The 25475-nt window shown below is 50.3% G+C and overlaps 1 protein-coding gene across 5 annotated transcripts in view; it reads left to right on the top strand.

Annotated features, from left to right (window-relative positions):
* The window catches only part of CALN1 (calneuron 1), a 153261-nt gene that overhangs the window by 90240 nt on the left and 37546 nt on the right, over positions 1–25475 (top strand). For all 5 annotated transcript variants that reach the window (XM_072937192.1, XM_072937195.1, XM_072937194.1 and 2 more), the window contains 1 exon segment: positions 11955–12067. In XM_072937192.1, coding sequence (XP_072793293.1) covers positions 11955–12067 — 113 coding nt within the window.

Here is a 25475-nt window from a genome sequence, read left to right as displayed (position 1 = left end):
TCTGCCAGGTGTCTTGGTTTGAACAGACAGGTGTCTGCGAGGGAAGGTAGGAGCCTCCCTGAAATGGAGAATGTAAATCCCCTCCCTCTGAATTATTTTAATTTTGAAATTAAGGGGCTCTCAAGCAAAGATATGGGAATAGGAATAACAGTTCTGTACTAGGAAAATTAAAAATACAAATACAATAGTACAAAAAAAATCAGAAAACAAGCACTGCCAGAGTGACAACAGTCCCTGACCCCCTGTGTGTCAGGGAGGTGGCAGCAGTCCCATCCCAGGGTGGCTCAGCCCTCCTGCAGTGCCAGCTGTGCTTCTGCTGGAGCAGGATCCTGCACAAGGGGGGAGTTTTCCTCTGGAGCTCCAGGGCTGGGGGAGATGGGCCTGGGCTCCTCTGGGAATGCAGTGGGGAAGAAAGCTGCTCCTCTGGGAATGCAGTGGGAAGAAAGCTGCTCCTCTGGGAATGCAGTGGGGAAGAAAGCTGCTCCTCTGGGAATGCAGTGGGAAGAAAGCTGCTCCTCTGGGAATGCAGTGGGAAGAAAGCTGCTCCTCTGGGAATGCAGTGGGAAGAAAGCTGCTCCTCTGGGAATGCAGGGGGCAAAGGCTGCTGTGCTGTTCCCAGGTCAGATTGGATCCAGGTAGGAATGTTTGGCTCCTCCCCTGGGCAGAGCATCTCCCCATGGGATGATGGAATTTTCTCAGCCATGCAGGGACACTCAGTGGCCATGAACAGAAGATAATTAATAATTAATAGCCCATTAACAGAAGATATCTCCTGGAGGGAGGATTGGCTGTGGGAGAGATAAAGAAAACTGCCCCATGGACAGCAGAGAACTGCCCCAGCTCTGACAGATGGCAATGGAACACACCCCCCCAGCCACATCTTGTAGCCCAGGACAGTTTCCTTCACCCTGAAGAAATGCAGCTGCCACAGGGAAGATCATACAATTGGCATAAAACTCCCTCAGTTATGGAGAAAAATAGGAATCTCCTTGGAATATTTCAAGGTCTCCAGAGAAATCCTAAGAAATCCTCAAAACCCCCTTTCTGTGAACTCCAGGAGATGTTGTGGCACTGCTGGGATGGGAAGTGCCAGAACAGGACGGGAAGAGAAGGGATTTTCTGGGCAAAAATGTTTCTCTTTAGGAAGGGAGGTGAGGGTTGGGGGTTCCAAGATTCCCATTATCCCAAAGCTTTGTTTGGAAGTGTGGGGCTGTTCCCACAGAGGTAGACCTGGGCACCCCTCTGGGGGCTGTGCCTTGTAGGGAGCCAATATTTTGGTCTGGAAATGCTCCCAGAGGTCAAATCTGGCCTTTATCCTACAGATTCCCTAATTTTCAGCCATAATTCTACATTTCATGGACATAAACGGTGAGAGGGGCCCGTGCTTCTCTCTGCAATCTGGGGAATGACCTGGAATGTTCTGCCAGCATAGGGAAAGGGAAATAGTTTACACATTTCTGTGCTAGAAAATAGAATTATTTGTAAATTCTTCCAATTGGCAGTGATGATAGAAACACTGGGAAATGGCGCATGGAATGTGTGGCCTGATCTGGGATTCCTCCTCTTTAAGCAGGATTTGCCATAAAAGAGATGAATGTGTGACTTAAGTGTCACAAATTGTTTTTCTGGGGTTTTTTTCTGAGGAATCAAATGAGCACATGCTGCACTAATTAGAGGAGCAGCTGGAAAAATAACTCCAGGCTACCACAAGAGGGGGGGAAAATCCACCCCTGGATGTCAAATTATTTATTGGGGTGAGAACAGGGAATGTTTTGATGAAGCAAAAGTTGAAACCAAGGACCTGCCTGATACCTCTAGGACATTCTGGGATGGTGACATCCTTGGGAGCAGTGAAAAATGGGGGAATCTCAGCTTCAAATTCTGCAAGAATTATTGAGGTTGGAAAAGATCTCTGAGATCATAAAGTCCAACCATTCCCCCAGCACTGCCAAGGCCACCACTGCCCCATGTCCCCAGGTGCCACATCCACAGGGCTGTTAAACCCCTGGGCAGTGTCAATGCCTGACCAGCCTTTCCATGGAGACATTTTCCCAATATCCAACCTAATCCTTTCCTGGTTGTTTCCAGAACAACCTGAGGCTGTCCTGAATGTTCAAACCCAGGCATTGGTGGCATCAGTGCTGTGGTTTGGTGGCCATGGGGCCACTTGGACCAAGGTTGGACCTGATGACCTTGGAGGTCTTTTGTAACCTCAGTAATTCCAGAACTCTTCCAGAACTTCGAACTGAGATTCCAGCTTTTCATTGCTCCCCCATTGCTTCAGTTTGCTGCTCTGGCTCCTGGTGAGGGAAGAGACACCAGAGGTGGGGACAGGGATAGGATTGGTCAAAGGACATGGGCTGGGGCATCTGGAGACAGAACAAATCTCTCCTTCAAAATGAACTATCCAGCTTTCCCCTGGGGCAGGCAGAAGGCAAATCCCTTGTTCTTAGGCATGGACAAGTCCCAGGATCACAGGATCATTAAGGCTGGACAAATCCCAGGATCACTAAGGTTGGAAAAGACTTCCAAGATCATCCTGTCCAACCTTTGATCAATGAAATGTTGGCTTCTGTCCACCAGCTCAGCTTGAGCTGCCCTGTGTGGGACAATGGTGACATTCCCAAGCTGGAAACATTTTCTCTCCTTTTGTCTCTCGCACTTTTATTCTTTTTTACTATCGTGGATGTTTCCTTGTGTTTCAGCATGAAAAGAGATGGATAAAATATTTCATTTTATATCTCAATATAAAATGTGTTTCAGTGTAAAACAGCCAAGGCTGCTGGAGGGGGACCAGGAGCCTTTTCTGGGTTAAAATCAGAGTTCATAGGAGTCAGACAATACTAGAATCCCAGGTTTGGGTTGGAAATAATCTTAAAAATAATTTCATTCCACCCCCTGCCATGAGCAGGGACACCTTCCACTACCCCAGGTTGCTCCAAGCCCCATCAAGCCTGGCCTTGGGCACTTCCAGGGATCCAGGGACAATGAGTTATGATGGATTATGATGGATTTTGGGTTTGTCTTTTGATCTCAAAGTGATTGTTCAGTGTGAGAAATGATCCAACCCCATTCCAGCCTGGCTGTCCTTTAAAATGTGTTGCTGAGCTGGGAATTTTGGGCAGTGAGATGGATTTGATGAGACTTGTCTGGATTTATGGAGGCCACTCTCTCCATGTCTGCTCTCATTTGGACAATGAGGATTATCACATTTTATCCTGTTCTGTGTTCTCACTGCAGAAATGAGGAGTAATTACAGCTTCTGCTGCAGCCTGTCAGATCTGCAGCTCAGGAGCAGCAAGAGGTTCATCAAATTACACTGAATTATATCAAATTATACCCAATAATATGCCACCCTGCCTTTGCTGACGTGCAGCCCAGCACAAAAGGAAGCCCTGAAGCACAGTGGAACCCCCCTGTGCTTGGGCTGGGGTGCACCTCGTGCCCTGTGCTTTCTTTGCATCCTTGCTGAATTTTATTTCTGGCTGAAATGCAGTGCCTTGGGATCATTTTGGCTTTCCAGGGTGTGTGTGCCCCTGGGGCACCCAGAGTCCTGCTGTAATGAGCTGCTGGTGCTGCCCAGGGGGCACCCAGAGCTCTCTGCCCTTCCCAGAGCTGATGGGATCCTGGGGAGTCTGGGGGGATCCCACTGCTCTTGAGCTGCTCACAGCTGGGAACGGACCCGAGAGCTCTGCACAGACCTGCCAAATGGCTTTGGGTGCCCAGGGAGGGGATTTCAGAGAGGGCTGGGGGCTCTGGGGACTCACACCCCACCTCAGCAGCCCCTGCAGGGCCCTCCCCTGGGGACATCTGGTGACAGGGCTGGTCCCTGGGCACCCTGCAGCTCCCTGGGGCTGCTGTGGAGCTGGTAGGTGTTGATGGGCATTTATTCCTTGCTGTAGCTCTGTTTTCCTTGGACTTTTCCTCCTGGTTTGAATGCTTGTGCTGGAGCAGGAACAGAGCAGATTCCCTGTCCCCTCAGTCCCTGTCTGCTGGGGACACGGAGAATTCACAGATTTATTTTTAACGGGAAGCAAACCAGGCCTGGGGAGCTGTTCCCTCCTCCTGCACCCATCCCATCGTTTGGATGGACAAACCCCCCCCGCTCCCCCATTCTGGGCTCGGCTGGAGCCTTCCAGCCCCATGGAAGCCCCTCCTCCAGGGATGGTCCCCATGATCCATGGATCTTTTCTGTGGGGTTGTCATGGAACCAGACCCACACAACTGCTCTGAAAACTGCAGAAGTGGAGGGACTTAAGGGACAGAGGGGCTCCAGTGGAGATGTTTGAGCCTTTCCTCAGATCCAGTGAAGTTTTCATGGAATCCCGGAATGGTTTGGGTGGGAAGGGATCTTAGAGCTGCTCTCATTCCATGGGCAGGGACACCTCCCACTGTCCCAGGCTGCTCCAAGCCCTGTCCAGCCTGGCCTTGGGCACTGCCAGGGATCCTGGGGCACCACAGCTGCTCTGGGCACCTGTGCCACCCTCCCAGGGAACAATTTCTAATTCCCAATATCCCATCCATCCCTGCCCTCTGGCAGTGGGAAGCCATTCCAGAACTCTTCCAGAACTTCAAACTGAGATTCCAGTCCTGTTCCTCTATCCTCCTCGTCCCCAGTCCCTCTCCAGCTCTCCTGGAACCCCTTTAGGCTCTGAGCTCTCCCTGGAGCATTCTCCTCTCCAAGTGAGCACCCCCAGCTCTCCCAGCCTGGCTCCAGAGGTGTCCCAGACCTGGGAGCAGCTCTGTGCTCTTCTCTGGATTCATTCCTACACACCCACGTCCCTCCTGGTGGTGGGGGCAGTTGTTTCTCTCCTCCCAGAAGTCACTGGAGCTGTCTGTAATTAAAACTGTTTTCCAAGGCCAAAGTTTTGGGGCAGACTTTCCCTGTTCCCATTGTGGCTGTGGACTGAGCTGTAATTAGGGAGAAATTCTCTGCCTCGTGCTGGACAAGGGCTCAGGCTGCCGAGGAGGCTCTGACCTGCCAATCTTTGAAACCAAAAGCCTTGTCTGGGAAATCTCCTGAGGCTGGAGCTGCTCCTGCTCATCCTGTGCCTCCTCCCAGGGCACAGCCTCGCCCAGACCTCGCCAGCCCCGCTCGGCCGAGCCGGGCACGGCAGTGACACAGCCCGGGCCGGCCGGGCACCGCAGGGAGCTGCTGGAGAATAAAAATAAACAGCACTGTGTGCTCCGGGCCCCGAGCTGCAAACCCAGCTCATTAACTTGAAATATCTTACCTCGCTGCTCGCTGGAGGTCACGCTCGGCAGGAGGAGAACGGCGCTCATCAGCTCTCAGCGCGCATCCTCATCCCCATCCTCATCCTCATCCCCATCCCCATCCTCATCCCCATCCTCATCTACAACCTCATCCTCATCCTCATCCTCATCCTCATCCTCATCCTCATCCTCATCCTCATCCGCGTCCTCATCCATATCCTCACCTACAACCTCATCCTCATCCCTCATCCTCATCCATATCCTCATCTACAACCTCATCCTCATCCTCATCCTCATCCTCATCCTCATCCTCATCCCCATCTTCATCCATATCCTCATCCTCATCCTCATCCATATCCCCATCCTCATCCTCATCCCCATCCTCATCCATATCCTCATCCTCATCCTCATCCTCATCCTCATCCTCATCCTCATCCTCATCCTGAAAACCCGAGCTAAGTCCCTTCTGCCCGGGGGTGGAGGTGATGCAATTCAGGAATGTTTTTCCCCTCTCATTTCTCTTTCCCCCCTCTCTCATTTCCAGGAATGTTTTTTCCTTTTTCCCCTCTCTCATTTTCCTTTCCCCCCTCCAATTTCCAGGACTGTTTTCCCGTCTCTCATTTCCCTTTCCCCCTCTCATTTCCAGGCATGTTTTCCCCCTCCACTTCCCCTCTCCAGCTCTGCCTTTCTCCAGCCCAATGAGGATTTAATTCCACCCTCCAAGGCAGTGGCTCAGACAGGAGACTTTTGGAGAGACAGGGGTCTCTCCTGAGGGCTGAGGTGGGGCTGTCCCATGGGAATGGGGGTGGGATGGGGTCACCCTGCCCCTCTGAGCATTCCCTCCTTCCCTCAAAGCTTGGGCAGGAGCTCCCAGGAGCTGATGAGGGGATTTGGAGCCCTGCTCTCCCTGCCTGGCATTTCCAGCCCGGGCAGAGTTCTGAGGATGGATCCTGTGGGATCAGGAGCAGGGGGAGGTGGGATGGGGTCAGGGGGTGTTTTGGGTGCAGCTGGGGATGTTTGGGGCTGCTGGTGCCCTGACAAGGTGACTGCACAGCTCTGCCTCTCTGGTTCCTGCTGCACATCTCAGCAGATCCAGCTGCTCCCCGTAGTGACGGGCTGAGGGAAGATGAAATCCTTTGTCTGATCTCAGAACTTAGGGAGAGGGTGGGAATTCTCTGTGCTCAGCTCTTACAAACCAGTGCAGAACCAGCAGGAGCAGCTGCTGGCACCTGGAACTTCTCGGTGCTGGAGAGTGGGACCGGAACCTGGAGGAGAATTGGTGTTGAAGGGAAGTGGCTTAGGGAGTAAATCCCCTTTCCAAAGGGCTGCAGGCTCTTTCATCTCCCCTGAGATGGGGTCCAACCCAAAGTCTGCACCCTGCAGGGCAGTGGTGCTTTTCCAGTCCCCTCCAGATGTTCAGTCATTGATGATTTTCTTTTTCCTGTGTCCCATTTCCTCTGCACAGCTCCTGACAGGAGGGGACAGCCAGGGGGGTCGGGCTCTGCTCCAGGGAACAGGGACAGGAGGAGAGGGAACGGCCTCAGGCTGGGCCAGGGGAGCTCAGGGTGGACATTGGGAACATTTCTTCACTGGAAGGGGGATCAGACATCCCTGAAAATGTTCAAAAACCATGTGGATGTGGCTCTTGTGGACATGGGTCAGTGGTGGCCTTGGCAGTGCTGGGGGAAGGTTGGACTTGATGATCCTGGAGGTCAGCTCCAACCTCAATGATTCCATGATTTTGTGACCCCACAGGTTTATTTAGGAGGCCCAATGGACATTTTGCAGAGGTGTAGACACCCCTTCCTTGAGTCACTCAGGTCCAAAGCAAATCTCCCTGGGCTGCAAGGTCTGGAAGAACTCTTGGATTCCCAGCTCCACGCTGCTCTGTGCTGCTGCTCCATCATCCTTGGTGCCCTTGGAATCAAAGAGCCACAGCGGTTTGGGGTGGGAGGGGCCTTAGATATGATCCACTCCAGCCCTGCCATCCCCAACAAGGGTGCTGGATGTGCCACGGGATCCCAGGATTGCCTGCTGGAGCTCTTGGAGCTCTCAGTGGCCAAACTGAGCTCACACATGGCAAATGTTGATGCTGGAATTATCCCCAAGGTCTCTCTGCACCCCATGAATGAGCAGTGAGGGGGAGCTTTGGCAAGTTCCCGCTGGCCACACGAGGTCTGTGGCACTGCAAAGGTCCCCAGAGAACCCAGAGGTGTTCCTTGGTACCTTCAGCATCCTCTCCCCATGATGGGACAACGAGCCAGGCCCCCACCACTGCCATTCCTTGTTATTGTCACACTACCCTGGCTCCTGCCAGGGCTGAGAGTTCCTGCTGGGACTCCGTGGGCACCTGGAGCTCTTCTCACCCAGCTGAGAGCCTGGGAGCAACGAGCTGATCTGATTTGGCTCTGCTGGGGTGGCCAGAGAGGTTCTGAGTCATTGCTTGAGTCATGAGGCTCAGCCACAGCGCTGGTGCCCCCGGGTGACTCGGTGACATTAATGCCAGGATTAACAGAGACTTTCCGGGGAGGAAAATGCGAGGGCACTGCTAGCAGAGAATCAAGGAGTGCTTTAGGTGGCTTTAAACCAGTGCTTAAGCTCAGCTCTGATGTTCTGCTAAGATCACCCGCACAGGCAGTGACCCATCCCTTGGCTCAGGGAACTCAGGGATGGGGGGGAACCCGCCTGAACCCCTCTGTCCTCACCCCCTTTGCCACCTGCCAGGCTGCCCTGGCCCAGCAGCCCCTTACCCCCATTCCCAGGGTTTCCATGTCCCAGTAGACCCCTCACCCCCATTCCCAAGGTTTCCACATCCCAATAGACCCCTCACCCCCATTCCCAAGGTTTCCACATCCCAATAGACCCCTCACCCCCATTCCCAGGGTTTCCCTGCCCACCCAATTTGTAAACAAGCTCTGGGAATGTGTGAGTGCCTTGGAATCATGGAATCTTTAAGCTGGAAAAGAGCTCTGAAATCCTCATTAACCCATCGCTGCCCGGTCCCACAGAACCATTTCCCTTCCTCAGCCAGGGACCCCAGCCCGACCGGGGTTTATAAATCTGCATTTGGAGCAGGGAGGGGAGGGAGCTGGCCCGGGGCTGGCCTGGGCCAGGGAGCACATCCTGCTTTACCTGGCTGCAGCTGTTCCAGGGGATTGGGGTCCTGTGAGCCTGGCTGGGTCGGGGATTGTGGGATGGCTTCTGGAGAGGAGCGAGGAAGGTGAGGGAGAACAGACGGCACACAAGCACACGAGCTCCCGGCCTTCTGCTCCCTTCTCCCCATCCTTAAACAATCTCTGAGTTAATTTGGGGATAATCCACACGTGGCTCAGAATCCCAAGGACCCTGGGGAGAGCAGCACATCTGCAGCACAGGGATGGGAGGGTTGGATTTGATCCTCCAGCAGCTCCCAGCGCCGGTGCGTGGCTGTGGGGAGGAGCAGGAGGGTGAACTGGGCGGCTGCTGCTTGTGCCAAACCCAAATTCCACACTGTGCTCCCACGATGGGATGTGAAAACTGGGCTTTGGTGATGCCCAGAGCAGCCCCGTGCAGGTTTTGGTGTTGGTTTTTATAACATTTCTCTCGTGGCCGTCAAAAGGAATTTTCAGACAAACCTGTGATTTCTCTCTGTTGATGAAATGATGCTGCAGTCTCCTGAGGTGCTGATGGCAGGGGAGGATTGTTTTCTGCAACTTCACATGAATGTTAAAGGGATATTTCTACCAGGCAAAAGTGGGGGTCTAGTTGCCTTGCTTACGAGTTTTAATTGAAAAGGCAGTCAATAAGGGGATAATGCCATTTTCAATGGCATCTTTCTTTGGAGGTTGTGGGAAATGCTCTCATTAAGCTGATAATTAAAGCCTGTGAAGTCAGTGATGATCCCTAGCAGAGGCACAGGGAAGTCACGAGTGAGGGGCTGCCCCAAGTCTTGTACAAAGTCAGATCCCAGCAGATTTCTCTGGAATATGTGTGGGACCTGCCTGTCCTCTGAGGGTGCAGTGACATCGGGGAGGAAAAACTCCGTGCTGGGGTCACACGGGCACAGGCCGAATGTATGCAGGGACAGGTACCAGCATCTCTTTAGAATGCAAATTGTTTTCTTGCTAATCTGGCTAATTTGAAGAAATTAGCATCCCGAAGCATCCCGATTTGCATCCCAGCTCGTGGATTCGGTGCCATCGAGCAGTGCCGGTGTAAGTCACCCGGAGCCACTGTCACCTTGTGTTCCCTTCCCGAGGATGGATGGATGACCCCGTGAGGGATGGGTGTCCCCCCAATGGATGGATGACCCCTGAGGGATGGATGTCCCCCTGAAGGGTGGATGTCCCCCCGCGGGATGGATGCCCCCCGAGGGATGGATGTCCCTGTGAGGCAGGGATGGATGTCCCCCCAAGGGATGGATGTCCCCCTGAGGCAGGGATGGATGTCCACACGAGGGATGGATGGCCCCTGAGGGATGAATGTCCCCCTGAGAGATAGATACCCCACCATGGGATGGATGTCCCCACACAGGATGGATGTCCCCCCAATGGATGGATGACCCCTGAGGGATGGATGTCCTCCCAATGGATGGATGACCCCTGAGGGATGGATGACCCCCCAAGGGATGGATCTCCCCCCGAGGGATGGATGCCCCCACACAGGATGGATGTCCCCCTGAAGGGTGGATGCCCCCACATGGGATGGATGTCCCCCTGAGGGGCAGCCGGGGGAAGCCACAGCCCATAAATATTTCACAAAATGTCTCTCCAGGCGATGTGCTGCCCACCCCTTTCCTCAATCTGCTGGCCCAGAAATGAGCTTGGTTCTGCAGAGCTCAGAGCAGTTTTAGCAGCGGGACCATGAGCAGATCCCTCCCATTTTACAGAATTCCCTTTCAGAGCCTCACCCCAGGATATTCCTCCCAGAAATCCCAGATCTCCTGGTGCCCAGAGATCGCAATTCGGCCCAGGGAGTGCTCGGGCTGTGCTGGTTTTGGTTTTGGGCTCAGGCTGTGCTGGTTTTGGTTTTGGGCCCGGGTTGTGCTGTTTTGGGCCTGGGCTGTGTTGGTTTTGGTTTGGGGCTCGGGCTGTGCTGGTTTAGGGCTCGGGCTGTGCTGGTTTTGGTTTTGGGCTGTGCTGGTTTAGGGCTCGGGCTGTGCTGGTTTTGGTTTTGGGCTCGGCTTTCCCATGGCATTTTTGTCGAGGTAAAGACATGGGAGACCGTGATCAACCGTGTGACTGCTGGGATCGGATCGTACACATGGGGTGTGTTAAGAGGCACAGATGTGATTGATAAGCACAGATGTGATTGGTAAGAGGCACAGATGTGATAAGAAGCTCACACAGGGTGTGTTAAGAGGCACAGATGTGATTGATAAGAGGCACAGATGTGATTGGTAAGAGGCACAGATGTGATTGATAAGCACAGATGTGATTGATAAGAGGCACAAGATGTGATTGATAAGAAGCACAGATGTGATAAGCGCAGGTAGCAGTGGTGGCATGGCTGGCACAGGGCGCTGCCATGGGCACAGGCAGTATTCCAATCGTGGTCCTGGCATTGATCTGCTGGAGTCTCATGGTCTGAGACACTTCCCACACCTGGTGACTGAACAGCAGCAGCTCCAGGGAGGGCTGGATGGGGTCACTTCCCGCTGAATGGGAGTAAAACACAACCCCAAATCCTGCCGGTGCTGGAAGCAGCTCTGATTTACCCACAGCATCAGTTCAATAATGCGGAGGAGGAGATGTCCATGGCCTGATCAATGAAGGAGATTTTCCACAAGATTAGGTTAAGCATTCTCAGGAGATCTGGGCATTGAACTGCTCAGACAGACAGGGATTTTAAAGATCCTTCAGCAGGCATGAGTATCCCATTTTTTGTGGAGGGAAAAGTGACATTTGCTATACAAAACTCCCTCCAAACAGTCCCATGCCTTGTTCAGAGCAGGAGCCACACTCTGCACTGCACCAGCTCGGCTCATTAGTGGCAGGACTTGTCACCTGTCTCTGCTGGTGGCATTGAGGCTGTGCCTGCACTGCCTGCTCTGCATGCCAGGCATACACAGATGCTGGCTGGAATACTTGCTGGATCTGCAATGGCCTGGCTCTTGTTCTGCCTGCTGGATCTGCAATAGCCTGGCTCTTGCTCTGCCTGCTGGATCTGCAATAGCCTGGCTCTTGCTCTGCCTGCTATATCTGCAACAGCCTGGTTCTTCCTCTGCCTGCCCGCCCTCCCTCTGGAGCCTGGGCCCTGTAAATCTTATGCTGAACCTGAGAGGGAGAGCTCTGGCTGTGCCTCTGGCTCCTGTCCCCCTGCCAAAATGGTTTTTTGGGAGCTGCCTCTGCACTGAGGAATGACCTGTTCCCCTCAGTGCATGGCCTGATTCTGTCTTTGGGGTATCTGTGACACAATAGGGGTCATTCCCTGGTACAACAAAGGATTTGGGTCTGTGGGCACTGGGAAGTTTCTGTGGAGGTTTCCCAGGGCATGGGGGATCCCTGATGTGCAGCAGGTCCAGAGGGGCATGCTGGGCTCTAAGGGGTAATTAACTGATAATAATGAGGGAGGGGAGACCCTGGCACAGATTTCCAGAGCAGCTGTGGCTGATCCCAGATCCCTGGCAGTGCCCAAGACTGGGCTTGGAGAACCCTGGGACAGGGGAAGGTGTCCCTTTGCACTCTGTGGCCTCTAAAAGTCCCTTCCAACTCAACCTTCTGTCTGATTTCTGAGTCTCTGATCTTCTCCTCTCATTCCAGGGGATGGCCAGGTGGATTTTGATGAATTTATGACCATTCTGGGACCTAAGCTGGTGTCGTCAGAGGGCAGGGACGGCTTCCTGGGGAACACAATAGACAGCATATTCTGGCAGGTAAGTCAGCATTGCTTGAATTGCAACTTCAGCCAGCTCCCAGCAGCTTCCAGAGTGGAGCTGTTGAGGAGCACAGGATGTTTTACTGAGTGGGAATGTGGAAAGAGTGTTGAGGTCCATCATGCTGGGGGCTGTGGAAGAACATCCCATGTTGGGAGAGGGAATTGTGTCCAGCCAAGCCCTGTGTTCCTGTGGATGGATGCAGCTGGACACAGCAAAGCACCCCGAGACTCATGCAGCACCTTTGGGAGTCTGGCATTCACTTTTGGAAGAGAAAAGCATTTTCTCCAGGAATCTTTTGAGTAGGGAACCTTGAAGCTGCCCAGCTGCTCCCAGAATTGTGTCTCTGTCCAGTGTCCCTTGGTTGTTCCACACAGAGGGAATGTGCTGGGCAGGTCAGGTCCCGCTGGGATTTCTGCTGAATTCAGGGATGAGCACTCTGTGTTGTGCCAGAGAAAGTTTTGCCCCAGGTGCTTCCCAAGGGCAGTTTGGTCCTGCTGGTCCCAGGCACTGGAAGGAGACAGATCCAGCACTGCTTTTTGGCTGCCATGCAGTGAGACTTTAAACAGTGCTGGAGCTTCCAGAAAAAGCAGTCCAGGCTGTTATGGCAGGATCAAAAATCCCCCAAAACACACAGCTGCACGTTTGCTGCCAATGGATCAAATGTGTGGCTTCCTGTGGGATTCCAGCTCCTTTCACTGACCATCCCACAGCCCTGGCCTGCTAAGAAACTTTGGCTGTTCCCAGGTTTAATGAAGCAAAAGAGCCAAACCTGGAAATGATATTTTCTGCCTTCTTTTACAACCCTCCAGCCCTTTCCAGACTGAATTGGGTGGAGCTTTGGAAGAGTATTTTAAAAGGCTTTTAAAAACTTGTTCCTGGCCTCCTGGCATGGGACAGGAATAACCCTGAAAATTCTGCTCTGGATTCCAGGATTTGGTTGTCAAAGCAGGAGTTTGGTGCTGGTGAAGCCCCCATGGTTTGTGATGTACCTGGAAGGAGTAATTGGCACCAGGAGGGGCAGGACTGGGAGCCAGGGATGTTTTAGTGCCTTCACTGCTCCTTGGGAGCCTCATCCCAGCCTGGGAGGGAGAGGAGGGAGCCCCATCCCATCCCACGGAGCCATTGGCACCTTCCAGGATTCCAGCCCCTCAGGAGCTGCTCAAGAAGCAAAAACCCTGGTGGAAAAATCAAGTTTGTGAGCTGAGCTCTTGGATGGAGAGCAGAGAAGTCTGGAGCCTTCCTGAAAATTCCACTCTCAGTTTAACTGCTTTTAGTGACACTCCCACCTCTGCAAAGGCCTGGAACCAGGCCAGGAGGCAGGATTGTGCCTGGATTTAGGGCAGCAGGGTTCCTGGGATCAGCTTCCACAGGGACATGGCCCTGGTGCCTCCCTGGCTGTGGTGGGACAGGGACAAGGGAGCCCTGGGTGGGCAGGGACAGCCCCGGGGGCTCCTTCAGGCAGCAAAGCTCTGACTGAGTTCCACAAGGGCTCCATGGCCTTGGAGAACAATTATGGGCTTTACCACCTCTATACTCAGCACCTGCCTGGATTTCTGAGCCCTTGAAGAGCTCTGCTTGCTTTTCCTCTGGGGTTGGAGTACAATGTCTTTGCAGCTTTTTCCCAAAGAAAAAGCAAGGAAAAAGTCATGGAAGTGTCATTCAGGGAACAGGTTCTTGTTGGAGCTTACTCTAGGTTGGGGGTACTCTGTGTGGTGGAAAAATCTCTCTTCTAACTTGTGCTTTTAAAGAAAGGCTCGGTAGTTTTATGTTGTTTGGTTTTATGGTTGTTTATTGTAAGTTATTTAAAAGATTGTCTTCTCGGGCTGTTGTGGTTTGTTTAGTAGTTTAGGTAAAGGCACACACACTTTTTGTTATCTTCTTTGTCTCTCGTCTTTTTCTTTTTTCTCTCCGCCCAGGGCTGTTGCTATTTTTTATATGGTACATTATGTGTTAAATGTTTAAAGTTTTTGTCTAATGTCTATTACCTATATTAAATGGTGCTTTTTTACTCTAAACTAATTTGTGAGTGCTAACATCACTGGGAACATGGAGATAAGGAAGAAGAAAGAGGGAGGACAGGACAGGCCTAAATTATTTTATTTTAAAACTTTTGACTTTTATGTATATAATTAAAACCCCCTGTACAGCACTTAAAAATTTTTCCTTTTACTTTGTGACTACTTCCACTATAATATCTAAACTTTTGTGATTACTTGTTCTTCTTGCAAGGTTGGTAAATCATTCTATGGTTTAAATCTAAAATCACAGCTGTTTCTAGCTGCTTGCTAGGGTCTTAAATGCTTTTGACCTGGACCCAGAACATCTAAAAATGTTTGAGGGACATTTTGAGTTCTGACAGGTTCTCTTTGCCCGTTGCTCCCTGGCTTTACCCAATCCCTCTGCAGGGCCATCCATCACCTCATCCCTGAGCATTTCTGCCTCTGCATCACCTCCAGTGGGATTCCTGATGGGGAACCAAGCCTTGGTGGGAATCAGGCCTTGGCTGTGCTCCCCACTTCCCCCTGAGGTGCAATTTCCACATTTTCTGCAGCAAATGGCAGGGGCTGAGCCCGGCTTGCTGACAGAGCCCTGCAGCCATTCCCAAGGAAGGATTTTAGGAGGGAATGGTGCCCACAAGGCTGTGGCTGTGCTCAGGGCTGGGGGGCAAGGATGGGGCAAAAGGGGACACCTGGCTGGGCAGTGCCACCATGAAATCTCACCCCAAAACTTCTCCAACCAGTCCCATGGCAGAGAGGGACCTGTGGGCATCCAGGAAGTGCCCTCCAGCCCTCCCCATGCTGGGATGTCTTTGCCAAGCTCGTTTCTAAGGGCAAAGACCTCCAGGCTCCAGGGTTAAACGCTTCTTTTGGTGTGGAAAGTGGGGGAACTCCAGGCCCTGGGGCCCAGAGGGAATAACAGCCCTGGAAAGGAGGTTTTTAATGGAATTAACCTCCCTGGGTGGCTAAAATGCTTTGGGAAGTCAGGACGAGTGACAACAGGGCTGCGTCTTCTTCGGGTGCAGGAGAAATTCTGTGCCCACAGCACTGATGAGGTGATTTAGAAAAGCCAACACTTTGTGCCTGACCAGCTGAGAGGCTGCCTGATTGATTTCCCCCCTTTTCCCTTTGCTGTGTGCACATGGAGGCTGCAGGGAATGTCAGGCAGGATATCTGGGGCTTTGTCTGACATGAGGGGACAGGGCTGGATCATCCCCTCATCCCCTCAGCCTGTTCATCCCATCAGGAGCAGCCTGGGCATTGCAGGATAAGCAAAGCTGCTTTGAGGAGCACGAGGAGCAGAATTCCAATGGGGAGATACTGCCCAGAGCTCTCCTTTCTCACTGTTGGGATGTCTCTGCAGGTTTGAGGAGGCAGGTCCTGTGTGTTAACTTACTTGTAGGGAATTTGGAAGGAATTTGAGATGGACCTCTGAGTTGGTTTTGATGATGCAGTTTATTTTCTTATCTTCTACACAGGCAGGAAGGGTGAGCTTGGCTCACATCTTCACTGTATGGCTCAGAAGGTCACACTACCCCTAGTTACAAGACTTTTTAAGGAGTTATTGACCAACAAAACACTGCTAACAAGAATATTTATGTTTTTAACCCAATCCTTAAATATTCCTTCTTATGGACCCATGCTACAGTGTCAGCTTTCTTAGCCAATCATGTTATGACACACAAACCTACAGTGCTGCGTTCTAAACTCCTTGTTTACCTCTGGAACTGCTCTTATTTTTTCTATATCTTAAACTCTAAAGCTCTAAACATTCCTTTACTTAGCGTGATGTGTCTCTGCTTTAAACTATAAATCCACATTCTTGCTTCTAGCACCTAAGTTTGGAAGCCTTTTCCAAGGTCTCAGATCAAATCCTGTGTTTAATCCGAAATTTTGGTTTACAAGCCCAAAGTTCTGAGAGCTCCTTGCGTTTTGGACTCCACCAGTCCAGCACAAGGAACAGCTCAGCAGCTGTTTGTATTCTCTGGGTTTGGGGGAACCTTTTCCTTTCTCCAGGCTCTCACAGACTTTTGCTAGGGGGAAGGGGTATCCTGGGGTTTATGATCCTTGATGCATGAGTAGGAATGGCCAAAAATCCAACAGCATCCCTGTGCGAGGAGGGAGGGATGTGCAGAGACAGCAGGGACAGCCAGGTGAAATAGAGATTTTTAGAATTCACTTAAGTTAACAAAATGAATTAAGCATTTATATTTTAGTTTGTAGAGTTACGTGTTGAATTTTAACCTTTTACTTAAGAAACCTCTGCCATGGTACAAAAGGGCACAAGAAAATGCAAATTCTGAAGCTTCTTGCACAAAGAACAATGGCTGGGGATGCAAAGAACCCAGATAAAGGGGCTCCCCTGTCTCCAAGCCTATCAAGACTGACAGACCTACTCAGATAAGCACTGAAGGACTGAAAGCACAGGCGCAGAGAGGAAAAATTCGAAAGTTCAATCATGAGGAAGACCAAAATCTTCAGCCTCAAAAGGATCACCACAGCAAACCAGGTGTGCCCAGAAGGGCGTGGACCTATTTAGCATGAGAGGCGAGGACAGGCAGGGCCAGGGGTTGAATATGCATTAAAAAAGTTGTGCAATGTATTATATATGGAACAGCTTTGGGAATAAAGGTGTGGGTCAGACTGAGGCTCGGGGCACAAGTTTTTGGAGAGATATCTCACTTGTGCTGGGCACTGACAGTACATACCCACTTCAGAACTACCCCAGGTTGTGCAGTCTGGTTATTTATTCCGTGTATCGCTTCACAGGGACAGCAGGGACAGGCAGGGACAGGCAGGGACAGGTCAGGGGCAGCAGGGACAGGCAGGGACAGCAAGGACAGGCAGGGACAGGCAGGGACAGGCAGGGACCCCTGTCTCTGAGCTGCACAGAGCCCCAAGGACACTTTGCTCCCTGGAAAATGGAGCAGGGCCCACATCCAGCTGTGGGGTGCATTTGGGCTGGCTGGGGAGGGAATTCAGCCAGGGGAAGGGGGATCAGCACACGGGACAGCAGGGGGACACGGCTGGGGTGGGACACAGAGGTTCCCTGAGGTTTCCTGCTGTACCCTAATCCCACGTGCAGCTGGGAATGCAGGAGAGTCCCAGGGGACAGATCTGGGCTCTGCTGATCTGGTCAATCAATTAGTGCCTTAATAGAGTGAAATGGAGGGGAAAATGGGAGGAATGGCTGTGGCATAGGGCAGGGCAGGAGAGGGAGGGAGCAAGGAATGAGAGGCTGTACTGGGGCTGTCTCCAAAGCCAGTTTTGCCTGGAGAGGGATTTTTCTTGATGGAGTTTATGGAGGAGAGATAAACCTGCTGCAGTTGCTGCCTGTGTGTGAGTTTCTGCTCCCGTCCCTGCAGAGGAGTTAATCTGATGATGGCAAATGAGCCTCGCTGCAGAGGAATTGTTTGTGTCTGTGTCCAGTTTGATGGGGGAACAGATCCAGGTGCCCCTCTGGGCTCAGCCCTTCCTCCCTCTCCTCCTCCTCCAGAGGCAGTGCAGCCCCTCTGGGACGGTGCAAGATGTTATAAAACCACAGGATGGGACATTTTACATCTTGCAGCAGAATTTTTTTTGCTGGTGCTGAGCTGCTCTGCTGCAAAACTCTCAATTCCTGGATTTCAGGAGCTGCTGTGTCGGCTTTTAAAGGAACCTTCTCAAATCGACTGCTGGGGAGGAAAAGAGGTGAGAGATTGGGAAGGAATTCTTTGCTCAGAGGGTGGGCAGGCCCTGGCACAGGGTGCCCAGAGCAGCTGTGGCTGTCCCAGGATCCCTGGAAGTGCCCAAGGCCAGGCTGGACAGGGCTTGGAGCAGCCTGGGACAGTGGGAGGTGTCCCTGCCATGGCAGGGGGGGAATGACATGAGCTTTAAGGTCCCTCCAAGCCAATCCATTCCACATCTCTGTGATTCCTCCATCCAGTGCCCTCCCTCTGGGTGCCTGCTCTGGGCTTTAAATCAGGAGATGCAGTTGAAATTTGATGGATGGGGCCAAAGATGGAGAACTGGGGTTGGACCATTGCACCAGGAACGCCTCCCCAAATCCTCCTCCACCAAACAAATCACCCCACAGCACCACCTCATTCTGGGCAGCACTTTTTGATTGTTGAACCTGAGATATCTTCAAACTACTTCCATGGGAAAAAAAAAAAAAAAAAAGCGTACATTTAAAATATCCACCATTTATTGGGTTTTCCCAGCTGGAAAAGTAAAGGAGAAGTTGGAAACCTTGGCATTGATTATTCTGTAAAACCACTGCAAGGTGAGCTGGCAGCCAAGGCAGAGACCTTTCCTGGGACACCCAGCTGTGGTCACTGTGTTCACCAGTGCCCCTGAACTCAAACATGCTGATCATATCCTAATTTCAGGAATTAAATCTCCTGCCACAGCTGCTCCTGCAGTTTAGTTCATGGTTTCCTCACACCTATATTTAAAATGTGAGATTTTCCATGGGAGGTTGCAGGTGACTGGTGTGAAGCTCATCCCAAAAAACCCAGGACACTGCTCAGTGTCCTTTAGCTCATCCCAAATATCCTGGGACTCTCCCAGAGTGTTCTTTAGCTCATCCCAGATAACCTGGGAAACTCATAGAGTGTTCCAGAGTGTCCTAGAGCTATCAGAGGGAAACAGCCACTTCTAGGGTACAATTCAAGGAATCTGCTTTGGCTATCAGCCTCAGGAAGGGATAAATTGTGCTTCAGAAGTGCCATTTTTACTGCATTTGGTACAAAAATTGTGGAGGGAAGTGGCTCAGGTGGAGCTGTGTGCACTGGGGACAGCTAAATGTCACATCATGGGTCCCAGCAAGGCTTTCAAGGCCTTTTTTGTTTAATTTCCAGCCCCGAGGTGCTGTTATCAGTGGAAGGAGATCAGTTCTGCTGCCTCACTGAACCTCCTTTTGCTGCCAGGACATGACTGCCCTGTTGCTCTCCGTGGATTTGTGGCAGCACGGGGAGAGCTGAGCCCGTGCAGGAATGAATCCATCTCCAGACACTGCCTGCTCCCTGTGCCAGGCCTGTGTCCAGATGTGCTGGCACAGCTGGAGCAGATGTGAGCACTGCAGGGCCTCATGCCCTGGCCCGTGGTGGCACAGTGTCCCTGTCATGCCCCTGGAGCCCTGGATGAAGCCACCACAGCAATGCTGGCAAGCCTCACGTTCACCTGCCTGTGAAGAGACCTCCTTTCCACCCCCACATTTTTCCTGCCACAAAATCCACCCTCCCAAACCTCCAGGGCTGAGTTTAGAGCTCAGCACTGGAGATACTGGAGATGGCAAAGCTTTGGAAGCAGCAAAGCAGGAGAAAAGCAGGATTTCCTTGCCCAGCTGTGGTTCTGAGCTTCAAGCAGCACATTTAGGCCTCAGAAATTCTTTGCAGCTTTGGTTCAGAGCCTGTTTAAAGCAGGCAGTTGATATCCAAAGGGTTCCTGCCAGCTGGTTTCAGGGTCTGGCTGCCCTGGGAGGTGTGACTGGGCTCTGTGCATCCTCTGCAGCACCCAGGGACACTTCCTCCAGCAGCTCTCATGGTCCAGAGGTTCTACTTTCTGTGCCAGTCTATTTATAAACTCAGTCTGCAGCTCCAGAGCTTTTTTGGGGGGAGTTTTTTTTCTCTTGCCTGGTGTGTGAAATAGGAATTGTGCTGTGGATTTCTCAGGGATTCACTTGTCAGGAGCAGTCTGTAGGAAAGGTGAATGTGTGGGAGCATCACCTGAGGGGGTGCATGGCACAGGGCTGGGAGAGGCTTCCCAGCTTTTTGTGGACTCCTTCCTGAGGGAATCAGAATTCCCAGCATCCCTGAGGACAAGGATCCACCCCCAGTGCTGTTTTTTTTGGAATTGGGATAATATTTCCTTTGGAAAAGTCTCTGAGTGATGGAGCAGAGGTGATGAATTTCAGGCAGGGGACTTTCAGGGCAAATCCCAAATCCCCTCACTCCCAGTGTCAGGAAGAAGTTTCTGCCAGAGAGGAGGATCCACCCAGCCTTAAATCCCAATCCAGATCTCAGGATCACCCATCCATCCATGATCCATCATCCATCCATCCATCCATCCATCCATCCATCCATCCATCCATCCATCCATCCATCCATCATCCATCATCCATCATCCATCCATCCATCCATCCATCATCCATCCATCTGTCCATCCATCATCCATCATCCATCCATCATCCATCCATCCATCCATCCATCCATCCATCCATCCATCATCCATCATCCATCATCCATCCATCCATCATCCATCCATCCATCCATCCATCCATCCATCCATCCATCCATCCATCATCATCATCCATTCATCCATCCATCCATCATCCATCCATCCATCATCCATCCATCCATCCATCATCCATCCATCCATCCATCCATCCATCCATCCATCCATCCATCCATCATCCATCATCCATCCATCCATCCATCATCCATCCATCCATCCATCCATCATCCATCCATCCATCCATCATCCATCATCCATCCATCATCCATCATCCATCCATCATCCATCCATCATCCATCCATCCATCATCCATCCATCCATCTGTCCATCCATCCATCCATCCATCCATCCATCCATCATCCATCCATCCATCCATCCATCATCATCCATCCATCCATCCATCCATCCATCCATCCATCCATCCATCCATCCATCATCCATCCATCCATCATCCATCCATCCATCTGTCCATCCATCCATCCATCCATCCATCCATCATCCATCCATCCATCATCCATCCATCCATCTGTCCATCCATCCATCCATCCATCCATCCATCCATCCATCATCCATCCATCCATCTGTCCATCCATCCCTCCTCTCTGCACTGCAGGAATTTTGTTGAGGGAAATCTTAATTCACTCAAAGTCTGATTTTCATGGAGATCTGAGATTGGGAATTTAAAACAGACTTGCCTGTTAATTTCTTCTTTTTTCCTAAAGAATCCTCACGGTGAGATAGAAATCTACACATTGTCCTGCCTCCAAACTCTGGCATTCATGGAGTAAAATTATCAGGGAAACTGAACTAAGGCTTGAAAAAGAGGGAAAACCAGGAAAACAGACAGTCTATCACTCATGCACAAGCAGAAACCTCGAGGTGTTGGCAACTGATTGCAACAAAGAAATGTGATAGGAAGAAAATGACCTTTTCTGTGAAAGAAAATCTGAAAAAATAAATTACCTGCTTGGAAAAAAAAAAAAAGAAAAAAAAAGAAAGAAAGATAGAAAGAAAGAAAGAGCTTTGGAAAAATGGAAATGAAGAAGCTGCAAAGATCCCAGTGCTGGGGTGCCAGGGAATCCCTACAGCCCGGAGGATAACTCGCATTTTCCCAGGATGTATCCCAGATTCCAGGCACACCTGGAACCTGGAACCTGGCACCAAAGCCCTGGCACAGGGTGCCCAGAGCAGCCGTGGCTGCCCCATCTCTGGTAGTGCCCAAGGCTGGCTGGACACTGGGGCTTGGAGCACCCCAGGGTGGTGGAAGGTGTTGGGGCTGGAATGGGATGGCTTTGAAAGGTTCCTCCAACTCAAACTCTTCTGGGATTCTGAAAGAATCTGTGCCACCAGTGCTCCAGTGGGGTTGTGCTTCAGTTTGGAGGTTTTTTATTTCAGTTTGGGATTTTTTTTTACTTCAATTTGGTTTTTTTTTTCATTTGTTTGTTTTTTTGGGGTTTTTTTTAACTTCAGTTTGGGTTTTTTTGTCAGTAATTTTCGGGCTCTTGGGTGATGTGCAGGGATTCTGACAGAATCCCAGAAATTCTGGGAAGTTCCAGGCCCTGAGTGACCCCTGGGTGTGTGTAAGGCTCTCCAGGTGTCTCCTGAGCACAGCTCCTATCACGGCCACCTGGGGCTGAGCTTCTGCCCCTGCAGAGGCACCAGGAGCAAAATCGTCTCTCACTGCACTGCAGGAATTCCACTGAGGGAGATCTTAATTCACTCAAAGTCTGATTTTCATGGAGATCTGAGATTGGGAATTTAAAACAGACTTGGCCTGTTTATTTCTTGTTTTTTTTCTAAAGAATCCTCATGGTGAGATAGAAACGTACACATTTCCCTGCCTCCAAACTCTGGCATTCATGGAGTAAAATAATGCTCATACATGGAGTAAAATTCTCAGGGAAACGGAGCAGTTTGGAAGTGCCCTGGTTTGGAGAGGAGAGGTGTCCCCTCTGCCTCGCCATGCTCACCCAGCTGTCCCACCACTGGTGCCCTCACGGCATTGCCCAGAGCTGTCATGAGCTACTGCCAGGATGGGGACATTCCTGTGGCCACCAGGGTGGAGATGTGCCTGGCCATCCCTGCTGAGGAGGTGGAGATGGCCTGGGTGTCCTGCAGGCTCAGCTCCATCCTGCCCTGTCCCCTGGGCCCCCTCCCTCCCCTTCCTTTGGCATCTTGCCCTGATTTCTCCAGGCACTTGTGCCACCAGTGCTGCCAGTGGGGTTGTGCTTCAGTTTGGAGGATTTTTATTTCAGTTTGGGATTTTTTTTACTTTAATTTGGGGTTTTTTTTTTGGTTTTTTTTTTTGATTTTTGCTTTTTTTTGTTTTGTTTTGTTTTGTTTTGTTTTGTTTTGTTTTGTTTTTGTTTTTGTTTTTGGTTTTTGGTTTTTGGTTTTTATTTTTGTTTTTGTTTTTGGTTTTGGTTTGGTTTTTGTTTTGGTTTTTGGTTTTATTTGTTTTTTGTTGGTTTTTTTTAACTTCAGTTTGAGGTTTTTTGTCAGTAATTTTTGGGCACTTGGGTGATGTGCAGGGATTGAGGGTGTTCATGGTGCTGTGACCATCTCACATCACTGCACCAGTGCCAGGCAGATCCTTCCCAGGCTCTGAATTTTATCAGCAAAATTCCCAGCAGATCCCTAATGCAGTTTAACCAAGTGAACGGAACAATGCAGATCTTCAAGAGAAATTCCTTGAGGATTTTTCTTTAAATGAATTTACCACTTCACTCACAACCCGTTTCTTTGTCTGGGTGTTTTCTGCACCATCATTTCTCTGTCTGAGAAGGTTTGGGGTTATTTCTGTGCTGACAAAGACAGAAATCTGTGCCCTGAGGTGGCCGCAGCCTCCAGAGCTGGCAGTGCTGATGGGTTGTACAGATATTTGTTTTGTTATTTTTGCTGTTGAGTACACAGCTCTATCAAGGGGTCATTAGAATAAATGATTCTGTGATCCAGTACATTTACTCAGTTAAAAGAAATGTAGCCACAGCAGGAGCCCAGAGCAACCTGAGGGAGCTGTACAAGGATCCAATATTTGTGTGAGCTCGGTGGGAAGTGTTCAGAGCTGATTTTTATCATTTTGGAGCGTGAATAAGCAGATCTGGCACCGAAGGGGAAGATCTCTGCTCACAATGAGCCACAATAAGGCTGCAGTTCCCTCCAGAGATGGATTTTAGTGTCCAAAGGTTCCTCCTCTGAGCAGAGCCACAGCAAGGTGGAGTTTAGGGAAGGGTTTGAGCAGGGAGTGGGAGCTGCTGCCTTCCCTGCAGAAAGGATGTGGGAATCATCCCCTGAGAGTGTCTGAGCTCAAAATGTCCCTCAAACATTTTTAAATGTTCCGAGTCCAAGTCAAAAGCATTTTAGACCCTAGCAGGCAGATAAAAACAGCTGTAATTTTAAATTTGAGCCATAAAATAATTTACCAACCTTACAAAAAAACCCCAAAAAGTCACAAAAGTTTAGATATTATAATAAAAGTAGTCACAAAGTAAAATAAATAAATAAATTAAATAAAATTAGTGCTATACAAAGAAGTTTTAAGTCCTGTACGGGGGGGTTTTAGTTTTATACATGAAAGTCAAAAGTTTTAAAATAAAAATATTTAAGTCTGTCCTGTCTTCCTTCTTTCTTCTTCCTTACCTTCATGTTCTTAGTGATATTAGCACTCACAAATTAATTTAAAATAAAAAAGCACCATTTAATATAAGTAATAAGCATTAAGGAAAAACTATAAACATTTAACACATAATGTACCATATAAAAGATAACACCAGCCCTAGGCGAGGGGAGAGAAAAAACAAACAAACAAACAAACAAAAAAAGTCAAGACTCTGTGTGTGCCTTTGCCTAAGCTGCTGAGCAAACCACAACAGCCCCAAAACCACAATCTTTTAATAACTTACAATAAACTACCTTAAAACCAAACAACAAAAAAGCTTCTAAGCTTTTTTTTAAAAACACAAGTTAAAAGAAAAATTTTTCCACCACACAAAGCCACCCCCAACCTAGAGTAAACTCCAACATGACAGGGATCTGCATGTTTTTCATCTGCTCCTGCCCCTGCTGGGGGTTGGTTCTGATGTTCCCCCGGAGAGATCATTATCAGGGGATAATTATCAACCTGCCCAGGGGATCATTATCAAACGTGTCCCTGTCACCCCAGCTGCTCCCCCTGTGCCCCTGCAGTGCCCTCAAAGGGACAGAGCAATCGAGAGACAAAGGAAACAAAGGAGAGAAATGATACTCAGCTTGAAAAATTCAAAAGGTTTATTAAACCTTATCAAAAATACAACAGAAGAATGAATAGAGAAAATATTACAGCGCTGGGAGCAATGGGTTCTATCACCATGGGCTCATCCACACAATGGAGGATTTGCCTTTTAACCCTTTACCCCTCCCAAAATTCTGCTAGCAGAGCTGTCAGGGAGGCAGCCAGGCTGGCTGCAAGTGCCACATTCCAGGGATTTCAGGGACTCTGATCCCTGGGAGGATAAATCCCTGAACCTCAGCTTCCAGCACTTGTGTCCTTTGTATACAGACAATTGAAGCAATATAAATATTTATTTTATGGCCAGCTGGTGTGTGGGTGCATGCTTTCACAGCATTATCCATGATTAAAGTCCCAGAGGGCAGGGTTAGGTGGGATATTGGGAATTAGGAATTGCTCCCTGGCAGTGCCCAAGGCCAGGCTGGACAGGGCTGGAGCAGCCTGGGACAGTGGGAGGTGTCCCTGCCATGGCAGGGGTGGGATGGGATTTAAGGTTCCTCCCATCCAAACCATGCTGGGATTTCAGATTTAGGTTAAATTTATCCGTTCCCCAGTGTTGGCTTCCTTTTGCTATGTCAGCCCTGTCCTGGCATTTTCCAATGCCACATTTTTAACACAGGCAGGAAAGCTCTGCTGAACTCATGCTCAAAACCCCCTGTGAGGATATTCCAGCAAACTGCACCTCTTTTTCCTACTGCCATTCAAAAGTTCTCAATTTCAAGGGCATTTTCAGGGCAGAAGTGGAATTTATTCTAATCACAGAATCAAATGAAAATGAAACCTCCCAGGAATTGCTGGTTCAGCTCAGGATAGGCGTGGAAAAGAAAACCTCTTGCCCAGGGTTGTTTTGTGAACTTGCAGAGAAAGAGAACAAAGCCCTGCCAGGAGGGGGGAGAGAAGCCTCCCCTCTGTCCTGCTGTCCCTG

This window comes from Taeniopygia guttata, chromosome 19 (assembly GCF_048771995.1).
Source record: "Taeniopygia guttata chromosome 19, bTaeGut7.mat, whole genome shotgun sequence".
Lineage (NCBI taxonomy): Eukaryota > Metazoa > Chordata > Aves > Passeriformes > Estrildidae > Taeniopygia > Taeniopygia guttata.
The sequence above is the reverse complement of the archived record's forward strand: the minus strand, read 5'-3'. Positions and strand labels throughout refer to the sequence as shown.